Source organism: Scomber japonicus, chromosome 22, assembly GCF_027409825.1.
Source record: "Scomber japonicus isolate fScoJap1 chromosome 22, fScoJap1.pri, whole genome shotgun sequence".
NCBI classification, from domain to species: domain Eukaryota; kingdom Metazoa; phylum Chordata; class Actinopteri; order Scombriformes; family Scombridae; genus Scomber; species Scomber japonicus.
In genome coordinates this window covers 20,653,694-20,673,870 of record NC_070599.1, presented here as the reverse complement: position 1 = coordinate 20,673,870, position 20,177 = coordinate 20,653,694, and the positions used below count along the sequence as shown (strand labels likewise).

The 20,177-nt window shown below is 40.5% G+C and overlaps 1 protein-coding gene across 1 annotated transcript in view; it reads right to left on the bottom strand.

Moving 5' to 3' along the window:
* dysf (dysferlin, limb girdle muscular dystrophy 2B (autosomal recessive)) overlaps positions 1-20,177 on the bottom strand; it is a 126,904-nt gene that overhangs the window by 66,163 nt on the left and 40,564 nt on the right. The window contains exons 38-42 of the mRNA XM_053343150.1: positions 19,817-19,858; positions 18,617-18,718; positions 17,846-18,007; positions 4,334-4,502; positions 4,151-4,221 (exon numbers count right to left, since the gene is read on the bottom strand). Of these exons, the coding sequence (XP_053199125.1) occupies positions 4,151-4,221; positions 4,334-4,502; positions 17,846-18,007; positions 18,617-18,718; positions 19,817-19,858 (546 nt within the window). The remainder of the gene's footprint in view (positions 1-4,150; positions 4,222-4,333; positions 4,503-17,845; positions 18,008-18,616; positions 18,719-19,816; positions 19,859-20,177) is intronic.

Here is a 20,177-nt window from a genome sequence, read left to right as displayed (position 1 = left end):
TTGCTTTAAATCATTTACATGTCTTTCTCTTTGTCTCCTTCCACCCAACACACACTTTCGTCTATGTGTGACAATGCCGGCATGAACATCCTTTTTATTTATCTGCTATTAAATAACATCTTCATTGAAACATCTTAGTTATATTTCTGTTGTTGTGGTTGAAAAGGAAATACAGACGAGTTAATCTGCATATTATAATTACCACAATAAAAGTTTGATGGAGGAGCAGGAGAAATGCAGAGCTAGTGTTTTTACATATGTATTATAATAAATGTGGATATTAGTCTATTATAATTAGTATATCCTAATCTTTTATTTTACATTAAAAAGTTAATTCAATATTGGGTCAACATACATACGTCTGGATAGACATAGACATTTTTGAAAATCGAAGCCTGCACATTGCGATCTGATGTCGGTTAAAGTTTCATTTTGTTTTTTTATAATTCGACTTCTTGACAACATCAAAAGTTCAGATGCTTGATTCAACGTTTTCTCCAACGTCAAAATGTTTGTTGAGCTTCTACAAACACGACTTCACAACGATAGCTGTGGTTTCTGTGTGTGTGTGTGTGTGTGTGTGTGTGTGTGTGTGTAGTTAGTATTTAAAGGACTGTGTTATTTATGTTTACCTCCTCCCAAAGATTACATATGACAGCTTTGTGTAGTCTGCCAAACCAATGAGACTGAATTATGTTGTCTGCTCATTCTACATAATCCTCTATTCACGAATACACTCAACGGCATCACTGCGTGTGTGTGTGTGTGTGTGTGTGTGTGTGTGTGTGTGTGTGTGTGTGTGTGTGTGTTTGTATATGAAGGGGTTTTAAAGGTTGCTTCGTGTCCATTTTGTCCATTCAAAGTAACCAATATTTGTTTTTTTGGTGTTCTGGTGGACTTTCTGTAGCACGACAGCAAAGCTTTCTAAACTTAACAATTCACGAATACACTGATTGTGTGTGTGTGTGTGTGTGTGTGTGTGTGTGTGTGTGTGTGTGTGTTTATATATGAAGGGGTTTTAACCCTCCTGTCGTCCTCCCGGGTCAAATTGACCCCATCTCTCTTCTGACTGTTCCTTCTTTCCTTCCTTCTTCCTTCTTTCTTTAATTTTTCCTTCGTTCTTCCCCTCCTTCCCTCTTTCTTTGCTCTCTCCTCCTTCCATACTTCTTTCCTCACTTACTTCCTTACTTCATTCCTCTTTTCTTCACTTCCTTCCTTACTTCCTTCCTTTTTTCCTCCCTTCTTACTCCTTTCCTTCCTTTCCTTCCTTCCTTCATTCCTGTCCTTCCTTCCTCCTTTCCTTCTTTCTCTCCTTACTTCTTTCCTCTTTTCCCTCTCCCTCCCTCCTTACTCCTTTCCGTCATTCCTCCCTTCCTTCTTCTTCACTTCCTTCCTTCTTTCCTTTCTTCCTTCCTTCCTTCCTCCCTTCTTTCTTTCCTTTCCTCCCTTCCTTCCTCCCTCCTTTTCTTCCTTCCTTCCTTGACTCGAGGACAACAGGGGGGTTAAAGGTTGTTTCGTGTCCATTCAAAGTAACCGATATTTGTTTTTTTGTTGTTTTATTCAAAGTCTGTAATTGAAACTCAACCTTTCATTTCTGTAGCACGACAGCACAGCTTTTTAAACTTAACAAGTCCCCTAAAAAAAAAAAAAAAAAAAAAAAAGCAACTCATGAGACTGTTGAGTAAACAAAAAGCTCGGCATTCAAGTGGTTTTTATAGGATATGGCTGTTTGTTTTTTTTACATATCTTTCTCATTGTCATCAAATCTCATGAGCAGAGCCAAACCACCAATGAACTGATCTACTATCCAAATCCTGATATCTCGATGTATTACTTTGTGCCGTAGACCTGTGGTAGTTGTCCAAAAGCTATTAAAAACACATCAATGAGTCACGCCGATATATTTTTAAATTATCAGACATCTAAAATTATAAATCTTTAGATGTCTAGATGTCTAAAAATGGGAAAATCATGGTTTTATTGAACAGCTGTGATTCAGTTCAGTTTAGTATTAAAATACAGTCAAATACTAGTTTATGTATATTTATGTATGTGTGTCCTCATGAATATGTGGTGGTGTGTGTTATCTTTGAGTGTGCGTGTGTGTGTGTGTGTGTGTGTGTGTGTAAAACTACAAAAATCTGAAGAGGGATAAGTGTTGAGTGGAAAATAGTTTCCATGTTCCTCCTTTACCAAAGCTACCAGTCCTCCACAGGAGACAGAAGAAGAAAAAGGAAAAAGAAAGAAATACAGAATATAGAAAGTGTGGAGAGAGAGAAAAGAGGGAATAAAGATAGAAAGATGTAGAGAAACTGGAGAAAAGTAAATGTTTGAAAGATGAAAAAGAAAAAAGAGAGAGAGAGAGAGAGAGAGAGACAGAGACAGAGAGATGAAAAGACAGAGAGAGAGAGAGAGAGAGAGAGAGAGAGAGAGTGAAAAAGACAGAGAGAGAGAGAATGTTAATGATTGGTGACGAGCGCGGGTCTCGCGGTCGCCGCAGCAACCACCGACCACAGAAACAGTTGCCATGTCATCATGTCAGAACATGTTTATTTATGCTGCTGGTACCACTAAATACACACACACACACACACACGCACACGCACACACACACACACACTCAGCTGTGTTCCCATCACTTCAGAGGACATTACATTGACTTACATGAATTTCCTGGAGACTTATCCCGAGTCCCGACCTTTACCACAACCACCGCATGCCGAACCTTAACATAACCTTAATATAACCCTAAACCTTAACTTTAAACCCTCACCCTTAGATTAATCATTACTATTTATATTTAATGATTTATGTGTTTTAAGTTTTTCTCCCCAATGATGGAGACAAAAAACCGATAAACAGCATCAAGAGAAATGTCATAACACACACACACACACACACACACACACACACACACACACACACACACACACACACACAGTGGTTCATCATTCATGTGTATGGATCATTTGTCATTAAGCCACTTACAGTCGATGCAGCTGTAACGAAGAACAACTGGGGAGCAAAAGTTCAGCAGCAGCTTTAACGTTTTTCTCCAAAAATGAATGTAAGAGCGTCTTTTATTTAACCTTCCTGTCTTCCTCCCGGGTCAGATTGACCCCGTCTGTTCTGACTGTTCCTTCTTTTCTCCCTTCCTTCGGTCTGTCCTTCCTCCCTCCCCCTTTCTTTCTTCCTCCCTTGCTTCTTTTCTCCGTCCTTCCTTCCACCCTCCTTTCCTTTCTTCCCTACTTTTCTCCGTCCTTCCTCCCTCCCTCCTCCTTTCCTTTCTCCCTCCCTCCTCCTTTCCTTCCTTCTTCTACCCTCCTTTACTTCCTTCCTCCCTCTTTTCCATCCTACTTCCTCCCTTCCTCTCTTTCCTCCCTCCTTTCCTTCCTTCCTCCCTTCTTTCATTTCCTCCATTCCTTCCTCCCTCCTTTCATTCTTCCTCTCTTCCTTCCTTCTTTCCTCTGTCCTCCTTTCCTTCCTTCCTCCATCCTTTCTTCTCCCTCCTTAACTTCATTTTGATGCTAATCATGGTTAACATATTTAAAAACTTTTAAAAAAATGTCAGCATATTAATATATTGATTTCAACCCCACATTCACCATCCTGCTGCTAGAAATACTCACTAGCACAGCAAATGTGTATTAATCCGCCGCTGAAAATAGTCCCCAACAATTGCACTCTTTATTCCTATAGTGTATTATTGTTATGCAAATGTGCAACCTTACTTTTCTTTTTTCTTTTTAACTATGGCGGCAGCTTGTCTCAGCACTTGGAGCCCAAGACAAATTTTCCTCCGGGGATAATGAAGTCTGTCTATCTATCTATGTATCTATCTTATTCCTATTTACCTAATGTTTGCTAACTTTGTGAACTATTTCAAGAGCTTTTTAACTTCGGCAACAATGAGTTCAGGGCTGAGAGCCACAGACAGGGGGGAGATCAGAAACACATTGACAGATGGACAAACACATTGTTGATTTTGGGCTTTTCGTGGAGCACTGATATTAAGAAAAGTTACATTCAACGTATAAAAGCAGTAAGGTTATTCTCCTTTTATGGTCATTGCAATTATTATTCAAATATAATGTGGAAATGTTCACACACAGATCATCTTAAACCAACTAACAGGAAAGAGAGTTTCTACCTGGTCAGATATGAGCGGCTCATGATCGTCGATGTCGATCAGAACGTCTCCGCTGAACTGCGGCAAATCACCTAAAAAACAAACAAACACACACAAAGCAGAGAGATGTTTTTTTTTAAATTTTAATCATTAATTATAAATCTGTCTCTCTGCTGCAGATCAGTCCATCTCTCCGTGTCGTACCTCTCCCTGCTTCCACCTCCACATCCCCTCCTTCGTCCTCCGGGCTGCACCGGTACTCCTCCAGCGAGCGGATGGTGCACTGACCGACCACGGGCTTCCTCCCAAACTGACGGTTGTCGATGACTTTGATGACGATCGGCGGCATGTAGAGCTCCTCGCAGGGAAGTCTCTGCAGAAAGAGGGAAGAGGACAAAAGAGAAAAAAAAGAATATTAAAGAAAGAATGAAAGAAACAGGACAGAAAAAGACACAAAATTAGTAAAAAAAAAGTCCCAATAAGCAGCAGAACTGAGCTCCCTTGACTCTTAATTGGTTACGCCACCTGACTGTCTGAAGCTGATTGGTCACGCCTTGGTGATCGTCCAATCAGGGACTCGTTACACCTTTGCTAACCCCTCACCCCAACACCCCCCCCCCCCCCCCACCTAAAGGAAGAAATGACCGAATCCATCGACGCAGACATGGGGAATCAGAGCAGAACCTTCGAGCTGAGATCTGAGTTCAGCATTTTAAATAAAAGTGACACCATGAACATTAACATTTACTTTAAATGCCTAAAATACTTAGTCTCTTCTTTTCCACCTTGTGCCAATTTTTTTAGAAAGAATGAAACCATGAAACTACTGACTGTCATCAAATGTCACCATGACTTGTGTTCAGACTTCAAAAAACAGCATGTCAGTGCCAAGATCCACCTCAGTAGCATATAATATATTATGTATTATATATTTATGCAGTTTAACTTCTATTTAATGCAAACTTCATCAGGTGTATTGAGCAGCAACTTCCTATCAAGCAGCGACTTTAAAAAGTTGAGCAAATTGTCAATAACATAGTAGGTTTTATTGTATTATTTCAAAATAAAAGCACAGCAAAGCAACATAATTACAGTTTTATGATGAAAGGAGGAAAAATGATATCACCAGTACAGTATATTATGTTCTTTTTCATGTGTCTACATGGCTGGAATGACAATAAAAATCCTTTAAACCTAATCCAGCAATACATTTATGCAGTTTAACTTCTAATTAATGCAAACTTCATCAGGTGTATTGAACAGCAACTTCCTATCAAGCAGGGACTTTAAAAAGTTGAGCAAATTGTCAATATAGTAGGCTTTACTGTATTATTTCAAAATAAAAGCACAGCAAAGCAACATAATTACAGTTTGTGAGGAAAGGAGGAAAACGTATGAATCACTAGGACCTGAGTACAGTATTATGCTCTCTTAACAATTAAAAACCTTTAATCCTAATCCAGCAATATATTTATGCAGTTTAACTTCTATTTAATGCAAACTTCATCAGGTATATTGTGTTTCCCTCATTACACAAATCCAGTGTAATGAGCAGTAACTTCCTATCAAGCAGCGACTTTAAAAAGTTGAGCAAATTGTCAATAACGTAATAGGTTTTATTGTATAATTTCAAAATAAAAGCAGAGCATAAAAACAGTATTTGAGAAAAAAGGAGGAAAAAGTGAGTTTATGGTGTCAGTTTAGCATCATCAACTCAATTTAAAGCTTATTTTTTTAATTTAAAATTAATTACAGTTCCCAAAAAGATTCAGTGTGTGCGTGAAGATGGAGATACAAGAAGATTCGGCTCCAAATGGGCCACGGATGGAGCCATAAACCAGGAAGTAATCTCTCTGATGCTGCATGTGTGCTTCAAGACCTCAGCTTTGTAATCATCTGTCAATGTTCGTAATCTTCTGCACTACTTTGGCAATATAGATTTCTAATGAGAGAGAGATGATAGAGATGAGATATGACTCTTATTTTGAAAAACCTGAGACCACGCGACCCCTCCTCGGCACTACAGCATGTTGTAGAGATGAGATATGACTCTTATTTTGAAAAACCTTCTACCGTGCAGCGACCTCTCCTCGGTGCTGCAACATGTTGTAGAGATGAGATATGACTCTTATTTTGAAAAACCTTCTACCACGCGACCCCTCTGAAGCAGTCTCCTCGGCGCTGCAGCATGTTGTAGAGATGAGATATGACTCTTATTTTGAAAAACCTTCTACCACGAGACCCCTCCTTGGTGCTGCAGCATGTCGTAGAGATGAGATATGACTCTTATTTTGAAAAACTTTCTACCACGCGACCCCTCCTCGGCACTGCAGCATATTGTAGAGATGAGATATGACTCTTATTTTGAAAAACTTTCTACCACGCGACCCCTCCTTGGCACTGCAGCATGTTGTAGAGATGAGATATGACTCTTATTTTGAAAAACTTTCTACCACGCGACCCCTCCTCGGCACTGCAGCATGTTGTAGAGATGTGAAATGACTCTTATTTTGAAAAACCTGAGACCACACGACCCCTCTGAGGCGGTCTCCTCGGCGCTGCAGCATGTCCAATATGTCATTTTCACCTCCAGTAACTGCCAGTCACTTGTACATCTTATATTTCATACATCTCAGCTTGTGTGTGTAGCGGCGACTGGCTCGGGTTAAAATTAGAAAAAGAGCACAGAGCACAAGCAGCGGACCATCACGTTGAAATCTCTCGGTGCTGCTGATAAGAAACTGTAAAGTGTCAGACTGTTTGTATGTGAACCCCTCTGTCATAACAAGACATTAATGTGATCGGCTTGACTTCACTTAACCTTTCTGGCTTTTATAAAGAGAGCTGAGATGTTGCAAATTTAAAAAAAAAAGCACGACAAAGCTCGAGAGATGAACCACAGGAGTGAATTTCAAAGCGGGTTCATGCAACCATACCCTCAATTTTCAACTTTTCAAGACTTTACAGCAGCTACATTTAAAAAAAAACAAAAAAATAAAGACATGAATGCTCTTATGTAGCCAAGCCGGGGATCAAGGAAGAAAAAAAGAGTTGTAATCCATTTGACCTCTCGGGGTTTTAAAAAAAAAGGCTTAAGTGGAGCTGATCAGAAACATATTGACAGATGGACTTACACATTGTTGATTTTGGGCTTTTCGTGGAGCACTGATATTAAGAAAAGTTACATTCAACGTATAAAAGCAGTAAAGTTTTTTTATGGAAGGAGAGGAGTAAGAAGGGAGGAAAAGAGGAAGGAGAGAAGGAAGGGAGGAAGGAAGGAAGGAAAGGAGTAAGAAGGGAGGAAAAGAGGAAGGAAGGAAAGGAGTAAGGAGGGAGGGAGGCAGGGAGGAAAAGAGGAAGGAAGGAAAGGATTAAGGAGGGAGGAGCAAGGAAGGAAGGTAAGGAAGGAAGGAAAGAAGGAAGGAAAGGAGTAAGGAGGGAGGAAGGAAGGGAGGAAAAGAGGAAGGAAGGAAAGGATTAAGGAGGGAGGAGCAAGGAAGGAAGGTAAGGAGTAAAGACGAAAAGAGGAAGGAATTTAGGAGAGAAGGGAGGAAGGAAAGAAGGAAGCAAGGAAGAACCATAGCCTCAATTTTCAACTTTTCAAGACTTTACAGCAGCTACATTTAAAAAAAAACAAAAAAAAAAAAAGACATGAATGCTCTTATGTAGCCAAGCCGGGGATCAAGGAAGAAAAAAAGAGTTGTAATCCATTTGACCTCTCGGGGTTTTAAAAAAAAAGGCTTAAGTGGAGCTGATGATGCTAAACTCACACAATAAACTCCGAGAGCTAACATTAGGTGGTTAGACGCTTCAAAGAGTTGCATTTAAGGAAACTATGCACATGACATTTTCTTATGCCCCCGTGGCATACAAAAACAATTACTCAGTCAGCTTAAGACTTTAATATTGTTAACATTAAATGCTTGGACTTGTTTCAGGAGCTGAATTTGAGGGAAAAATGGAATATGTGCATATTTCCACAGTCCGGTTGAAGCTTGTCAGACTCTCAGACTCAGACGGAGGGAGGAAGGAAAGGAAGGAAGAAAGGACGGAGGAAAGAAGGAAGGAAGGCAGGGGGGAGGAAAGAAAGAGAGAAGGAGGGAGAGAGGAAGGGAAGAAAGAAGGAAGGAAGGAAGAAGAAAGGGGGATGGAGGAAGGAAGGAAGGAAGGAAGGAAGGAAGGAAGGAGGGAGGAAGGAAAGGAAGGAAGACAGGACGGAGGAAAGAAGGAAGGAAGGACAGAGGAAAGAAGGAAGGAAGGCAGGGGGGAGGAAAGAAAGAGAGAAGGAGGGAGAGAGGAAGGGAAGAAAGAGGAGGGAGAGAGGAAGGGAAGAAAGGGGGATGGAGGAAGGAAGGGAGGAGAGAAGGAGGAAGGACAGATAGAAGTAAGGAAAGGAAGGAAGGAAGGAAGGAAGGAGGAAGGAAAGAAGGAGGGAGGGAGGAAGGACAGATGGAAGTAAGGAAAAGAAGGAAGGATGGAGGAAATAAGGAACAAGAGAGGGAGAAAGGAAAAGAGGAAGGGAAGAAAGAAGGAGCTGAATTTGAGGGAAAAATGGAATATGTGCATATTTCCACAGTCCGGTTGAAGCTTGTCAGACTTTTTTTTTTTTTGCGGTGGTCAACACAAGACCTTAACCCTTTATAGGACACTCATTGAAAGGAAGGATGGAAGGAAGGAAGGATGGAAGGAAGGATGGATGGAAGGAAGGATGGATGGAAGGGAGGAGAGAAGGAGGAAGGACAGATAGAAGTAAGGAAAGGAAGGAAGGAAGGAAGGAAGGAGGAAGGAAAGAAGGAGGGAGGGAGGAAGGACAGATGGAAGAAAGGACAGAGGAAAGAAGGAAGGAAGGACGGAGGGTAGAAGGAAGGAAGGAAGGACGGAGGAAAGAAGGAAGGAAGGCAGGGCGGAGGAAGGAAGGATGGATGGAAGGAAGGAAGGATGGAGGGAGGAAGGAAAGAAGGAAGGAAGGATGGAGGAAAGAAGGAAGGAAGGCAGGGGGGAGGAAAGAAAGAGAGAAGGAGGGAGAGAGGAAGGGAAGAAAGAGGAGGGAGAGAGGAAGGGAAGAAAGAAGGAAGGAAGGCAGGGGGGAGGAAAGAAAGAGAGAAGGAGGGAGAGCGGAAGGGAAGAAAGAGGAGGGAGAGAGGAAGGGAAGAAAGAAGGAAGGAAGGCAGGGGGGAGGAAAGAAAGAGAGAAGGAGGGAGAGAGGAAGGGAAGAAAGAGGAGGGAGAAAGGAAGGGAAGAAGCTTGTCAGACTTTTTTTTTTTTTGCGGTGGTCAACACAAGACGTTAATCTTGTTAGCGTTAAACTGCCGCAGCCGGAGTACGGATCTGTATTTAAAGGAAAGAATATGTGAACGTTTCCATCGTCCAGTTAAAGCTGTCATAATAAAACTCTGAGGTGATCAACTTCAGACCTTAATATTATTAACATAAAACTAAAACCGAGCCAATTCTGGAGCTGCTTGTTTGGAAAAAATGTGAGTTAACGTTTCCATATTTCAGTTTTAAGTTTTCATCAGAAAAAAAAACACTTTGGTGGAAATGAAGTCTCGGAGGACAGCGTTATAATATTTGAATAATAAACAGTGACCTTTCTTCCTCCTTCCTTCTTTCCTTCCTTCCTTCCTTCCTTCTGTCCATCTTCCCTTCCTTCCTTTCCTTCCTCCCTCCTTTCCTTCCCTCCTTCCTCCCTTCCTCCCTCCCTCCTTTTCTTCCTTCCTTCCTTCTTTGCTTCCTTCCTTCCTTCCTTCTTTCTGTCCTCCTTTCCTTCCCTCCTTCCTCCCTCCCTCCTTTCCTCCCTCCCTCATTTTCTTCCTCCCTTCCTTCCTTTCCTCCCTCCCTCCTTTCCTTCCCTCCTCCCTCCCTCCCTCCCTCCCTTCCCTCCTCCCTCCCTCCCTCCCTCCTTTCTTTCCTTCCTTCCTTCCTTCCTTCCTTCCTTCCTCCCTCCCTCCCTCCCTCCTTTACTTCCTTCCTTCCTTCTTTCTGTCCTTCTTTCCTTCCTCCCTTCCTTCCTTTCCTCCCTCCCCCTTACCTTCCTCCCTTCCCTCCTCCCTCCCTCCTTTCCTTCCTTCTTCCTCCCTTCCTTCCTGCTTTCCTTCCTTCCTTCTTGCTCCCTTCCTAACTTCCTTCCTTGACTCGAGGACAACAGGAGGGTTAAAAGCTGCTTCAAGGTTTTTGGGAAGCATGTGTGCACCTTTTCTTTCTACTGTACCAAACCAGGAAGTTGTCAAAGGGGGATAATTAGTGATGCAGGATAAAATCTGCACGTTATTGATATGAGCTGATAAAAAGCTTTAAAATGAAATATCTGCATCGGCCTATAATGAACATTTCCGCTAATATAATATGCTGATTCATCGACTTTTCCTCCTTCCTTCCCTCTACAGTCTGTTTTACCCTGATGGTCCCAGTACTTCCTGTGCGGTGCGTGGAGGAGCTGCTGTGTTCGTCTGCACAGATAGGAAACACATCGGCTGACTTTGGGGGTCTGTTAGAAACCTCATACTTTCCTACTACTCCTATTAAGTATGTGATTAAGAGTATGTGAGAAGTATGTGAGAAGTTCCTGGATGGTTTACTAGATTCTCCAGAAATGCAGAGTATGCATCAAGAGCTGACTACTCACACTCAAATTACCCAAGATGCAACGCTACTTCTTCATCACACATCAAGTTAGCTACAGCGAGGGTATGTTCGCTTTCTGTTTTCAAAATAAAAGCACCAATCCTGTCGTTATGGTTTTCTTAATAATAAAAGGTAACAGGTGTTTTATTTAGTGAAAATGACCGGAAGTGCGTTACTCGCTACGGCTAACTTGAGCGGCTCCGAAGGAACAAAACTTTAAACAGGTGATATTTGGACAAATTAGCGTCACATTGTGGATCTAAAGGGCTACTTTACTTTCTTCCTAAAAGGTTAGAAATGTGGATAAAGTGGTTTATTTACAGAGTTAGAGCTAAAATGAAATCAGCTTCAGCCTGATGATTTCAGCTCGGGTAGGAACCAAATGCATTGTGGGTAATCGTGTAGTTTACTACAGTGTAAACGGTCTGCTTACTATCTGGCTGTGTAGTGTGTAGTATAGAAGTATGTAGTATAGAAGTATGTAGTATGTAGTATAAAAGTATGTAGTATAGAAGTATGTAGTATGTAGTATAAAAGTATGTAGCATAGAAGTATGTAGTATGTAGTATGTAGTATAGAAGTATGTAGTATAAAAGTATGTAGTATAGAAGTATGTAGTATGTAGTATAGAAGTATGTAGTATAGAAGTATGTAGTATAGAAGTATGTAGTATAGAAGTATGTAGTATAGAAGTATGTAGTATGTAGTATAGAAGTATGTAGTATAGAAGTATGTAGTATGTGGTATAGAAGTATGTGGTATGTGGTATAGAAGTATGTAGTATAGAAGTATGTAGTATAGAAGTATGTAGTATGTGGTATTGAAGTATGTAGTATGTAGTATAGAAGTATGTAGTATGTAGTATGTAGTATAGAAGTATGTAGTATAGAAGTATGTAGTATGTAGTATAGAAGTATGTAGTATGTAGTATGTAGTATAGAAGTATGTAGTATGTAGTATAGAAGTATGTAGTATAGAAGTATGTAGTATAGAAGTATGTAGTATAGAAGTATGTAGTATGTAGTATAGAAGTATGTAGTATGTGGTATGTAGTATAGAAGTATGTAGTATAGAAGTATGTAGTATGTAGTATAGAAGTATGTAGTATGTAGTATAGAAGTATGTAGTATAGAAGTATGTAGTATGTAGTATAGAAGTATGTAGTATGTGGTATGTAGTATAGAAGTATGTAGTATAGAAGTATGTAGTATGTAGTATAGAAGTATGTAGTATGTGGTATTGAAGTATGTAGTATAGAAGTATGTAGTATAGAAGTATGTAGTATGTGGTATTGAAGTATGTAGTATGTAGTATAGAAGTATGTAGTATGTGGTATTGAAGTATGTAGTATAGAAGTATGTAGTATAGAAGTATGTAGTATAGAAGTATGTAGTATGTGGTATTGAAGTATGTAGTATGTAGTATAGAAGTATGTAGTATGTGGTATTGAAGTATGTAGTATAGAAGTATGTAGTATAGAAGTATGTAGTATAGAAGTATGTAGTATGTAGTATAGAAGTATGTAGTATGTAGTATAGAAGTATGTAGTATGTAGTATAGAAGTATGTAGTATAGAAGTATGTAGTATGTGGTATTGAAGTATGTAGTATGCGGTATTGAAGTATGTAGTATAGAAGTATGTAGTATAGAAGTATGTGGTATTGAAGTATGTAGTATAGAAGTATGTAGTATGTGGTATTGAAGTATGTAGTATAGAAGTATGTGGTATAGAAGTATGTAGTATAAAAGTATGTAGTATTGAAGTATGTAGTATGTAGTATAGAAGTATGTAGTATGTAGTATCCAATATCATGCATACCTAGGCAATATCTGATAATATTTTACCTCACATTACTTATTTGTGCACTCTGTGTACTTAGAGTATTTACCCCCCTGAATTTAGCCATTTCTACCTTCATCTGACTTATTTTCCCATGCTATGTTACGAAAGGCAGCAAGACGCCAAGAAACCAACTGAATGATTAGGGAGTTATTAGAGACTTCACATTTAGAGGCAGAAATTATAAGACTGAGGGAAATAAATAATAATAATAATAATAATAATAATAATAATAATAAGCATTTAAACTTGTAATTTAAGGACATAAGTCACGATTTAAAAAGGAAAGATTTATCAAATATGTTCCCCTTGGCCTTTGCAGAAAGTATTCATTAGGAATCAGACTTGTTGACTCTGACTATCACCAATAACTTCCTGATTGATTAAGTGGTGAGTTGACAGCTTCAACTTCAAAAAAAAAAAAAATCTGATTCCCAGACTCCCAAAAAAAAGTCATGTCAGCTTATGATTCTCTGGGATATATATTTGCCAGATGATATTCCTTCCTTCCTTCCCTTCCTTCCTTTCTTTCTTTCTTTCTTTCTTTCCTCTGTCCTTCCTTCCTTCCTTCTTTTCTTTCCTCCCTCCTACCTTCCTGTCTTCCTTCTTTCCTTTCCCTCTTTCCTTCCTTCCTTCCATCCCTCTTTCCTTCCTTCCCTCCCTCTGTCCTTCCTTCCCTCCCTCTGTCCTTCCTTCCTCCCTCCTACCTTCCTCTCTTCCTTCCCTCTTTCCTTCCTCCTTTCCTTCCTTCCCTCTTTCCTTCTTTCCTTCCTTCCTTCTTTCCTTCTTTCCTCTGTCCTTCCTCCCTTCCTTTCTTCCTTCCTTCCTTCCTTCCTTCCTTCCTTCCTTCCTTCCTTCCTCCTTTCCTTCCTTCCACCTTTCCTTCCTTACTTCCTCCTTTTCTTCTTTCTTCTTCCCTTACATTCTTCCTTCCACCTTTCCTTCCTTACTTCCTCCTTTTCTTCTTTCTTCCTTCCCTCCCTCTTTCCTTCCTCCTTTCCTTCTTACTTCCTCCTTTTCTTCTGTCTTCCTCCCTTCCATTCTTCCTTCCACATTTCCTTCCTTACTTCCTCCTTTCCTTCTGTCTCCCTCCTTCCCTCTTTCCTTCCTCCTTTCCTTCCTTCCACCTTTCCTTCCTTACTTCCTCCTTTTCTTCCTTCTTCCTCCCTTCCATTCTTCCTTCCACCTTTCCTTCCTTACTTCCTCCTTTTCTTCTTTCTTCCTTCCTTCCTTCCTTCCTTCCTTGACTCGAGGACAACAGGAGGGTTAAGGACATAAGTCACGATGTTCCCCTTGGCTGACGTATAGCGCAGAAAGTATTCATTAGGAATCAGACTTGTTGACTCTGACTATCACCAATAACTTGACTAACTGACAGCTTCAACTTCAAAAAGAAAAAAGATCTGATTCCCAGACTCCAAAAAAAAGTCATGTCAGCTTATGATTCTCTGGGATATATATTTGCCAGATGATGTTCCTTCTTTCCTTCTTTCCTTCCTTCCTTCCTTCCTTTCTTCCTTCTTTCCTCTGTCCTTCTTTCCTTCCTTCCTCCCTCCTACCTTCCTCTCTTCCTTCTTTTCTTTCCTCCCTCCTTTCCTTCCTTCCTTCCCTCTTTCCTTCCTTCCTCCCTCCTACCTTCCTCCTTTCCTTCCTCCCTCCCTCTTTCCTTCCTCCTTTCCTTCCTTCTTTCCTCTGTCCTTCCTCCTTTCCTTCCTTCCCTCTTTCCTTCCTTACTCCCTCTTTCCTTCCTTCTTTTCTTCTTTCTTCCTCCCTTCCATTCTTCCTTCCTTCTTTCCTTCCTTACTTCCTCCTTTTCTTCTTTCTTCCTTCCTCCCTCCTTCCTTCCTCCCTCCTTCCTTCCTCCCTCCTACCTTCCTCTCTTCCTTCCCTCTTTACTTCCTTCCTTCCCTCTTTCCTTCCTTCCCTCCCTCTTTCCTTCCTCCTTTCCTTCTTTCTTCCTCCTTTCCATTCTTCCTTCCACCTTTCCTTCCTTACTTCCCCCTTTTCTTCTTTCTTCCCTCCCTTCCATTCTTCCTTCCACCTTTCCTTCCTTACTTCCTCCTTTTCTTCTTTCTTCCTCCCTTCCATTCTTCCTTCCTCCTTTTCTTCTTTCTTCCTCCCTTACATTCTTCCTTCCACCTTTCCTTCCTTACTTCCTCCTTTCCTTCTTTCTTCCTCCATTCCATTCTTCCTTCCACCTTTCCTTCCTTACTTCCACCTTTCCTTCCTTTTTCCTCCCTTCCTTCCTTCCTTCCTTGACTCAAGGACAACAGGAGGGTTAAGGACATAAGTCACGATGTTCCCCTTGGCCGACGTATAGCGCAGAAAGTATTCATTAGGAATCAGACTTGTTGACTCTGACTATCACCAATAACTTCCTGATTGATTAAGTGGTGAGTTGACAGCTTCAACTTCAAAAAAAAAAAAAAAAAGATCTGATTCCCAGACTCCCAAAAAAAAAGTCATGTCAGCTTATGATTCTCTGGGATATATATTTTTTGCCCGATGATGTTCCTTCCTTCCTTCCCTTCCTTCCTTCCTTTCTTTCTTTCCTCTGTCCTTCCTTCCTTCCTTCCTTCCTCCCTTCCTCTCTTCCTTCTTTTCTTTCCTCCCTCCTTTCCTTCCTTCCTTCTTTCCTCTGTCCTTCTTTCCTTCCTTCCTCCCTCCTACCTTCCTCTCTTCCTTCCCTCTTTCCTTCCTCCTTTCCTTCCTTCCTTCCCTCTTTCCTTCCTTCCCTCCCTCTTTCCTTCCCTCTTTCCTTCCTTCCCTCCCTCTTTCCTTCCTTCCCTCTTTCCTTCCTTACTTCCTCCTTTTCTTCTTTCTTCCTCCCTTCCTTCCTTCCACCTTTCCTTCCTTACTTCCTCCTTTTCTTTTGTCTTCCTCCCTTCCATTCTTCCTTCCACCTTTCCTTCCTTCTTCCTCCCTTCCTCCCTTCCTTCCTTCCTTGACTCGAGGACAACAGGAGGGTTAAGGACATAAGTCACGATGTTCCCCTTGGCCGACGTATAGCGCAGAAAGTATTCATTAGGAATCAGACTTGTTGACTCGGACTATCACCAATAACTTCCTGATTGATTAAGTGGTGAGTTGACGGCTTCAACTTCAAAAAAAAAAAAAAGATCTGATTCCCAGACTCCCAAAAAAAAGTCATGTCAGCTTATGATTCTCTGGGATATATATTTGCCAGATGATGTTCGTTCCTTCCTTCCTTCCTTCTTTCCTTCCTTCCTTCCTTCCTTCCTTCCCTCCTTCCTTCCTCTCTTCCTTCTTTTCTTTACTCTCTCCTTTCCTTCCTTCCTTCCTTCCTTGATTCTTTCCTATGTCCTTCTTTCCTTCTTTCCTCTGTCCTTCCTTCCTTCCTTCCTTCCTTCCTTCCTTCCTTCCTTCTTTCCTTCTTTCCTCTGTCCTTCCTTCCTTCTTTCCACCTTTCCTTCCTTACTTCCTCCTTTTCTTCTGTCTTCCTCCCTTCCATTCTTCTTTCCACATTTCCTTCCTTACTTCCTCCTTTCCTTCTTTCTCCCTCCTTCCCTCTTTCCTTCCTTCCCTCCCTCTTTCCTTCCTCCTTTCCTTCTTTCTTCTTCCCTTCCATTCTTCCTTCCTTCTTTCCTTCCTTACTTCCTCCTTTTCTTCTTTCTTCCTCCCTTCCATTCTTCCTTCCACCTTTCCTTCATCCTTCCTTCCTTCCTCCTTTCCTTCCTTCCTTCCTTGCCTCGAGGACAACAGGAGGGTTAAGGACATAAGTCACAATGTTCCCCTTGGCTTTTGCAGAAAGTATTCATTAGGAATCAGACTTGTTGACTCGGACTATCACCAATAACTTCCTGATTGATTAAGTGGTGAGTTGACAGCTTCAACTTCAAAAAAAAAAAAAAAGATCTGATTCCCAGACTCCCAAAAAAAAAGTCATGTCAGCTTATGATTCTCTGGGATATATATTTTTTGCCCGATGATGTCTCTGACCACAAAATAAATTAACTAGTTAAGAGAAATACCAAATGTCTTATTGTTTATTTGCTGTGACAATAAAAGCAAATAAACACTTTTACTGCGTGCATACTGAAGCTGGGATGAAGGCAACAGAAGAAAGCAGCTGTTTTTGCGGTGACTAGTTTTGCATGATGTAAGCTTTGATCTATTCCCTCTAGAAAGAGTTGCAACAGCTTTTAGCCTTTCGGGTGCCACATAAAATTGCAGTCTTAATCGTAGCTGCCTGCGGTTTGAACTGCACTAGAAGTAAAGAAGGCATTAAGAGGGCATCACTGCGGCGACCGAACGGAGCCAAAAAGTAGTTCATATCAACTCCCTGAACTTGGAAATCCAACACTGTTCAACAATGAAGGTGGATGAGAGTCAAGAGTGAAGTTTCGATGTGGAAATTCGACTACTCCTTCTGCTACGTGTGCTCTTATTTTGAAAATCTTTAAAACATTAGATCCTAGGTCGCTGAATTACACATTTTAGCAATAAAATCTTCTTTTTCCCACTCTAAAGGTAATATATGGTAACTTTTTCAGAGTCAACAGTAGAGTGGCTTCTGCTACATGTTCTCTTATTTTGAAAATCTTTAAAACATTAGATTCTAGGTAAAGGTGTTTTTTCTCACTCTACCAGTAATATATGGTAACTTTTTCAGGGTCAATAGTAGAGGTGCTTCTGCTACATGTTCTCTTATTTTGAAAATCTTTAAAACATCAGATTTTAAGTAAAATCTTCTTTTTCCAAGTGTTTTTTCTCGTTCTAAAGGTAATATATAGTAACTTTTATACTTATACATATACTTCATTTTGCAGTGAAATCCAGTTTAAAAGCATCCAGTCAGCATTTATACCACAATAAAAATCTCCTCTTTGTACAGTAACTTGCATATTTATAACTCTGAACTGTATATAGATTGAAAAAAATGTCTCCTTGTGATGACACCGATGTGAAACTGTGGTAAAACATGCGACTTCTGCTGCTGTAGTACAACTGCTTCTAATCTTACAGAAGATTTCTACTGTTTTTGGAAGGAAAGGAACAGTAGAGTCCAGTAGTTTCTAGTAGTTTTGCTCCACTGACATTATTGTGGCTCCACTGATGAAGATAAATGACTGATTCGAACCACATCACAGCAGGACTCATTAGCCATGAAAGCAGCGGGCCTCTACCACTGATTACATCTGTGTGTGTGTGTGTGTGTGTGTGTGTGTGTGTGTGTGTGTGTGTGTGTGTGTGTGTGTACAGTACAGTACAGCATGTCTTCATGTTCTCACCACATCAAGGATGAGCATGTTGACGTCAAAGTTGGGTTTCTTCTTCATGCTGCGGATGAAGCAGCTCTGGACCATGGCGCCTCCACACTCCACCTGCAGGCTCGGAGAGGAAACGGTGGCCAGCTGGAAACTCTTCAGGTTACGAACGCCCCACGCTAAGATCTGCAGGTGAGGAGAGAAAGAGAAGTATTGATATTATTGCAGACAACCAATCCTTTAATTTAAAATGTCATAATATTATTCTTAAATAATGCCCAGTCATCAAATTGCCTGTTTTGTCAGAACAGTATGGAAGATTTAAGACGCCTAAACTAAAACAAATGAATAATAATTAATATCCATTTTCATGTGTTTCCTTTTTAATTAAGTATGAATATTAAAACATAACAAAAAAACAATTATTTCTCTTTTTTTGTCTTTAATAACTGATTTTTTTCCCAATGCTACATTAAAATCGAATCAACACAACAAATAAAGGAGTGACGAGGTGTATTGCATTTCATCTTGGTCCAGCAGAGGGCAGTATAGAGTCACCGATAATAAATATAAAGCAATGTCGGTGCATGGGATCATACTCTTTTTTTTAGATTAACTATGGAAATTATGTGATTAATCGCGATTAAAAAAATTAATCGTTTGACAGCCCTAGTAATAACATAATTATCGACAAGCTACAAACTATCCAGAGCTAACGTTAAAGCCTACATGAGGTTATTGCTTTGGCGGAATATTCCTTTAACTTGAGAACCAAAGTTTCATATATCATAGTACCTCGATGGCGGTTCTCTGCAGAACAGGTTTGATGCCCTGAGGAACCACGAAGACGTTGGGCTCTCTCTGAGGGGGCGGATACGGGAGGTCCGACTCCTCCGGCTGCCAATAGGAAAGCAAGCAGGACAGTGAGGAATCAGAGACATGTCATCAATAGGAGACACGAGAATGAGATTAACAGGACGTCGAGTCATGCTGTTTGCAGCCAGGCGAGTTTTTTTTTTTTTCAAAGGAACAAAAAACGCTGTAAGCAAATGTTAGATGACTTTAGTTTCAACATGTTGGATGAGTTTTAGAGTGTTAAAACTACATGATTATTAAATTCAAGACAAGAAAAAACTGTTTTTATTCTGTATGTATCAAAAAAAAACTTTATGTAAGTACAATCAGGCATAAGTCCAAATGTACAGAAGACTCGAGAGGACCTGCATTTAATTATTTGTCATATTATTATAAGAATTTATTTATATCTAAAGAGATAATGATGTATGAATGATCATTGTTTTCTTTAACCTTCCTGTCGTCCTCACGGATCAAATTGACCCCGTCTGTTTTGACTGTTCCTTCCTTCCTTCCTTCCTTCCTCCCTTCCGTCTGTCTATCCTCACTCCTTCTCTCTTTCCTTCCTCCCATCCATCCTCCAACCTCCTTTCTTCATTCCTTCCTCCTTCCCTCCTTCTTTCCTTCTCTACTTCCTTCTTTCCTTCCTTCCTTCCTTCCTTCTTGCCTCCCTCCCTCCTTCTCTCCTTCCTTCCTTCCTTCCTTCTTGCCTCCCTCCTTCCTTCTCTCTTTCTTTCCTTCCTTCCTCCCTTCCTCTTTTCCTTTCTCTCTCCCTCCCTCCTTCCTTCTTTCCTCCCTTCCTTCCTCGGACGGAGGAAAGAAGGAAAGAAGGAGGGACGGAGGAAAGAAGGAAGGAAAGGAGGAAAAGAAAGAAGGAAGGGAGGAAGGAAGGACAGAAGGAAGGAAGGTACAAAAGAAGGAACAGTCAAAACAGACGGGGTCAATTTGACCCAGGAGGACGACAGGAAGGTTAAGTTTCCTTTTTCGGGTCCTCTCAGGTCTTCTATATATTTATATAAAAACAACAACTCTGTATACAACTGACACTTAGATGCTGTTAACGGGATTATTCAGGTTATGAAACACGATGAAAATGAAAATGACAATATGGCAAAAAAAAAGTAAGAGTCCACATTGTACCCATTCCTGCAGGTTTTCAGAGAGGAATCCTGGAAGAATTAACTGAGGAAAGAAGAAACACAGACGGAAGAAAAACAGACGAAAAAAAAGACAAGAAGGCAGAGAAATTAAAATATTGTAGAAGTACCTCATTATATATACAGTATATCACATTCTGCACATATTATTATAAGGGAAAACACAAAAATCACTGGAGAAATGCATTCATGTCTTGATTCATTTAACCCTCCTGTTGTCCTCAAGTCAACGAAGGAAGGGAAGGAAAGGAAGGAAGAAGGAGGGAAGGGAGGGAGGAAGAAAGAAGGAATGGAGGGGGAAGGAAGGAAGGAAGGAAAGGAAGGAAGGACAGAGGAAAGAAGGA